Source organism: Carcharodon carcharias, chromosome 31 (assembly GCF_017639515.1).
Source record: "Carcharodon carcharias isolate sCarCar2 chromosome 31, sCarCar2.pri, whole genome shotgun sequence".
Lineage (NCBI taxonomy): Eukaryota > Metazoa > Chordata > Chondrichthyes > Lamniformes > Lamnidae > Carcharodon > Carcharodon carcharias.
The window spans coordinates 9,643,015-9,649,014 of record NC_054497.1 but is presented as its reverse complement, the minus strand read 5'-3'; the positions used below and the strand labels follow the sequence as shown (position 1 = coordinate 9,649,014).

The following is a 6,000-nucleotide window of genomic DNA, read 5'->3' as shown; positions in this document are numbered from 1 at the left end:
GTGGGGGAGTAAGGAATAAAAGGATATTTTGGTAAGGTGAAAGGAAACAAGGTGGAGGAAGTTCATGTGAAACATAAAATGCTGCTATTGAATGGTTGGATCCAATGACCTGTTTCTGTGCTGTAAATTCTAAGTAATACCCCTAAAGTAAAACTTCAGGCAGGAGCTGAGAACTTAGGGTTGCCAAATGTGTTTAGGGAATCAGTTGGAGTTTAACTAGTTAAAATGGCACAGATCATTGGTAAGCCATCAACTGCTCACCTAATCACAACAGTCCTATCTGCTGGGCCATTGTTTAGTATGATAAGAGGGAGGGAAGTGGCAAAGTCTCTCAGGGCTACCTGGTCGATCTACCCTCCACATCTCATCAACCATCACAAAGAGTGGCTTGTGCTGTGAACCTGTTTAAATTGGATATCTGGTTATCGAGTCTTGACACAGAGAACATTTTTAACTCCAGGTTTCTTACCTGGAGGCAACGGAATCTCACAGAGACATGCAAACACATGAAAGTGAAGGATGCCAAAGGGGTAGCTGGTCTGTTGAGTTTGTTCTAGGCTTCCACAACGTGAATTCTTCAAGCCACCGCCCTCACTCACTGTTCTACTCCAGAAAGCTAGATGGTGAAGGATTCGACCTGAACCTAAATCTTCCCGCACTTCATTACTTTTTATTTACAGAGATGCATATTACAAGCATGCGCCTCCAAACTCAAGCACCACAGTTTCAGTCTGCTCTTATATCTGGGAGAACAAGTGAATCCCCAGGTAACTGAAAATACTTAAAAACTTAATTATTATACAATTAACATTCACTTCCGCAGGTCCAGGAAAGATAGCTGATGATTTTCCCAAATCACCAAATCCAGTTTGAAACCAGTTTTTGCTTACAGACACGCTGGGACCTGGCTCACAGCGGGTGAAAGACAGAAGGATGGCAGGGTAATAAGTCACCAAAAACCTCAAAAATTAAGGTCTCCATGTCACGCGAGGTAGGACAAAACGGGAAAAGGATTTTAAAAGGAAAACCTTAGTTTTGGATTCTGTTTCCTTTGGGGAACATTTCAGACAACGCAGCAAAAGCGAGCTCTCCATGCAACACCAGACAGGTGGCATGCCTGCCAGTCTAGTGGGGGCTACAACTCTCTCACTGGGCTGACCGGGCCTACTGAAGGGAGCTGGTTCTCATCAACCAGTGTGTGTGTGTGTGTGTGTGTGTGTGTGTGCGTGTCTCTTTATAATATTGCCCTATAGTCGCAGTTCTGTAGCTGGTATCGGTCATTCAGTTCTGTTCTTCATGTGCCATGTACTGTATTCACTGCTCTCTTGGTGTTCCTGAAGTAACTGTTATCTTGTTCTTTTAATAAACATTTGGGTGCTGTTCCATCACAGAACACTTCTTCCATTCCATTTTGTTGTATTACATCCGAACAATTATTTGCATAACTATTTGCAAGTGAGCGCATGTACTTATGGGCAGAATTTTGCCCTCGTTGGGGCGGGCCTGAGAGCGGTCATACTGCTCGCGATTGGGCCCCGTCATGGATTTCACGCTGGCTGGCCGGCCAATTAACGGCCGGCCAATGTGAAACGCGCTCTCTGCGCCACCTAGGGTGGGGGAGGAGGCAGGAGCGCGAGCGCTGAAGTTTGCACATGCCTGTGGGCGCGTGCAGTAAAAGCTCCCTGAGGCACAGATCTGCCTAAGGGAGCTGAAGCTTTTTATTCATATAAATAAAGAAATTGAAAATAGTGAAGACATGCCCCCTCATGTGACTCTGTCATGTAAAATAAGAATGCATATTTGATCACTGGATGAAACCTCATCCCGCTTGTGGATGAGGTTTCACCAAAAATGCAAAGGCCGCTTGGCCTTCTCGCTTGTCCATCGAACGAGAGGTTGGCAGCATAAAAATTCAAGTCATTTAGTTCCTTAAAGACCTTAAAAGGCCACTTAATTGTCGGCGGGCGCGATGCCGACTCCCACGCGCGTGCCCGCCGACCGAAATATTGCCCGAACTGACATTGCGACACTCGCCCGATGTCATCGTGCGTAGCTTTATGCTCGTTCAAATTGGGTGCACACGGAGTAGAAGAGTAAGGAATAAAAGCAAGATACCGCAGATGCAGGAGATCTGCAATAAAAGCAGGAAATGATGGAAAACCTCAGCAGGCCTGACAGCATCCGTGGAGAGAGAAACAGAGCTAATGTTTCGAGTCCGTATGACTCCTCTTCAGAGCTAAAGAGAAGTGGAAATGTGATGGAATTTAGACTGTTTAACGGGGGTGGAGCAGGTAAATCTGGATAGATGGTCAGCAATAGGTGGGCACTTAGGAGAGATTGACAAAGATGTCGTGGGCAGAAGACAAAGGGAGTGTTAATGGTAGTGATGAAGACTAAAGAAAGTGCTGATAGTGGCACAAAGGTAAGAAAGCAGAATGTCTGGATAGCAGAACAAGGGTCAGCGCACTGTGAAAGAACAACATGGAACAAGTGCCAGGTGGTCCTCTTGCAGAGGGTAGGGGGAGGGTGTGGTGGTTGAGGAAAAGGATAGAAAAAGGGGATATTTACACATTCTGCTTTCTTACCTTTATGCCACTATTTGTATCTTCTTTAGTCTTCACCACTACCATTAACACTACCTTTGTCTTGTGAATTAGTGCAGTTAAGAATCTGGTAAATGTTTACCCCTAGGATGTTGATGATAGGGGATTCAACAGTGGCACAATGCCATTGAATGTCAAGGGGCAATGGTTAGATTCTCTTTTGTTGGAGATGATCATTGCCTGGCACTTGTGGGGCATGAGGGACGGGCTGGATGTTTGGATGGAATATTCTCATCCCAATAATGCTCTTTCATCAGCAGGCAGAGAGAAGAGGAAGATAAATAAATACATTTCCACAAATGAAGACATTTGGAATGTACAGCACCGATTGCAGTAACACTAAACCAAGCACAGCACATTTTCATTGTCTGTCTCTGTACATTTTATTGACTTTATACAGAAGGAAGCAGACACCAACACAACCTTTCCTGGTTCCAAACTGAAAAATAAATAGCAGCATTCGAGTTCAATGGCCATAATCCGTTTATCATCATTCAGGGTGAACTCAGGCTTCTATGTAGAAGGTAAAATCTGTAACAAATCACCAACTGCATGAATAGCAACTACAGCGCCAAGAGAGGGGAGCTCATTTTTCAATGTTAAATAACCATCACCGCTGAATTCCACTGCAGAACTTCTCGGCACAATCCTGCATTCTGGCTATTGATTCTTATGCCTGATTAAGAGTCATTGTTATATAATAAATACACAGAAGTAATCTTGGCTACATAATTGAGACAAGTGTCGGTCATAAGACCCCTTGAGACTGCTCCGTGATTCAATAATGTCATGACTGATCCTCTACCTGAATGTCAATCTCCCACTATTGCCTTCTAACTCCACCTAACTGAATCCTCACCTTCTCTAGTGATGTGAGCGGTCTGGTATGTATGCTAAAACGTTCTGCTCCTGCCAACTTGTGACTCATTTCCCCCCATTTCCACCCCCTCCGCCCCCCTCCTCAATCAACAGGGCAGGTTGGTAGTCTTGGCATAGCAAACCTTTGCCAGTGGCTTCTAGGAGCAGTCAATTTGCATGGGGTAGGGAGATTAATTGAAGGGTAATCTTGCAGCCCTGGATTCCTTTTTCTTATATCCACAGAGCAGTATCTGCCATGGAAACCTCCCTTTAAATGTATTTTTGCTGAAACGAGTCTTAGTTTCCAACAGCTTAAGCTCGAGTATTGCTGGAAAAAGAGACTTGCTGTCGAAGATTTTTGTTTTGCACTCATCAGGACAGATGCAAGAATGCCAAATTTCAGAAGGGAGCAACAATTTATACTTCATGAGAAAAAGGGTGCTGATTGGTTGGCAAGTTGACTCTGGCTGGTCGAGATATTGCCTTGGAGAATGCAACCGGAAACTATTGTTTTAATTCAAAAAAGGCACAATGCCTGGACATGTTCCTTTTGCCTACAGAGAACAGGTTCCTGCATATGACTAAATGACTAAGCAAGCTTAGGTGGGTCTTAAGCTTGGTATTGGTGCAAGATCATGGCATTGATTGGCATTGGTGGTTTCAGATGCCAATCTGAATGGCATCAAGTTACAAGAGATTTTGGATGCACATGCCCATTCCGCCATTGTCACTGGGTGAATAGCTTAGAATTTCCTACCTAAATGTGGGAGTATCTTCACCACACAGATCGCAAGGGTTCAAAGAGGAAGACCACATCACCCCTACCCTTTCAGGGCAATGAATGTGGTCTTTCCACACCCTGAGAGCAGATGGTAAAAGTGGCGGGGGCATCATGTTGGTGTCCTTAGGGAGGTGATGGGATTCCTTGTCAATTGGAAGGCTACATTTATAGGAAGGCTGGACTCAGTTCCCTTCAACAACATCTCCAACCAACAAAAGTGGGAGCATTTCCTTTGCACAAAAAAGCTCGCTGTTATAAACACTCAAAGCCACCTTCAGAAATCTTCATCAACCCCACAGTGCAGTGGTATCAAAATTCATGATATATTTATAACTGAATAATAACATATGTGACAACCATGCATACTTTCATAAAAATGCATTCCTGAATATGATATCAAAATTTTATCAAAAGCTTTTATAATGGTCCATTAATTCAGATTTTTAAAAGAATTCTGAGTTTGCCCTCTCCACCTTTGAAAAGCCACCTGGCAGCAGATTTATTCCTCAGAACCTCTTACCTTCCCCCTCGTCAGGCACAGAGATAGGATGCAGCCCCTCCCTCTACAGAACCAAGGTCTCTAGTTTGGGCTCTGCTGGCTCTTGGAGAGTATTGTAGAGGATGCTGTCTCTCTGTAACAATGAGTCATGTTGATGAAGGGAGGTTTGTGAAAAAAAATTGCTTCCTTTGTTCAAAACTACTCACTGGTGGCAGCTCCACAATGACCAAATCTTAGACCGCTCTATTGTAATAGAGAGGTGGCCATTTTCCAATCAGTGTGTACAATGACACCAATTTCAGATCAGTACAACTTCATCCTCTAAAATGGCTGATTCTTATCAAAGAGCAATATACGTGAAGTGAGAGACAATCTACATTCTATGTACATTTTTTTTTTGGTCACTTTTGGTGTTGTGAAGCTTACAATACTAATGTCGCACGTCTAATCATGGCAGCTGAGGTGTCCAAGGACTTGCCTGAAAACAGAAATAATGTCTATGCATTTGGAATAAGTGCATTTTCTCAAGTCCTCACAAGGTTGACATCTTCAATTCAGAATCCACCTTTTTCTTCTGCTTTTCCATTATGGCTTCCAATTCGGTCACAGTCCTTTGATCCTGTAGGAAATTCGTTAACAAGAACACGTTTAGGAATTGGAAAAGGCCTGTTAGACTCAACTGGGCCTTCTATTCTTGATAGTCCCATATAACTGAAAGATTGAGCAAACTTAAGCCTATACTTGCTTGAGTTTGGGAGAATGAGAAGTCATCTAACTTGCAACATTCTTTAGGGGTTTGACAGGCCAGATGTTGAGAGGATGTTTCCCCACGCCGGGGAACCCAGAACTAGGGTACCCAGTCTCAGAATTAACAATTGGCCATTTAGGATTGAGAGGAGGAGAAATTTCTTCACTTAGAGGGTTGGGAATCTGTGGAATTTCCTACTCCCAGAGGTCTGTGCACTCTCAACGGTTGAGCACATTCAAGCGATCGATGAATTTTGGGTCCTAAGGGAATTAAGGAATATGGGAATTTCAGTATTGCTCTAAAACGAGACATATTGAAGCTTTTCATCACTGGTGCATTTTCCATTGCAACTCCTCTACCAATCACAGTCCATTTGCCATCCAATCAGTGCTCTCTTCTCACACAGTATAAATTGTTGCTTCCCCTTATATTGGTATTCTTGTGAAGTGTCCTTGAGTGCAAAATGAAAAGCTTCGCCGTGTCTCTTTTCTCAGCAATATTCAAGTTCTGT

General features: G+C 43.5%; 1 protein-coding gene across 4 annotated transcripts in view; it reads right to left on the bottom strand.

The window, feature by feature from the left end:
- Window positions 1-2,967: 2,967 nt before the first annotated feature.
- The window catches only part of LOC121271787 (epidermal growth factor receptor kinase substrate 8-like protein 1), an 87,452-nt gene continuing 84,419 nt past the window's right edge, over window positions 2,968-6,000 (bottom strand). For all 4 annotated transcript variants that reach the window (XM_041178060.1, XM_041178061.1, XM_041178063.1 and 1 more), the window contains one exon: window positions 2,968-5,360. In XM_041178060.1, the coding sequence (XP_041033994.1) occupies window positions 5,274-5,360 (87 nt within the window). In that variant the 3' untranslated portion in view covers window positions 2,968-5,273. The remainder of the gene's footprint in view (window positions 5,361-6,000) is intronic.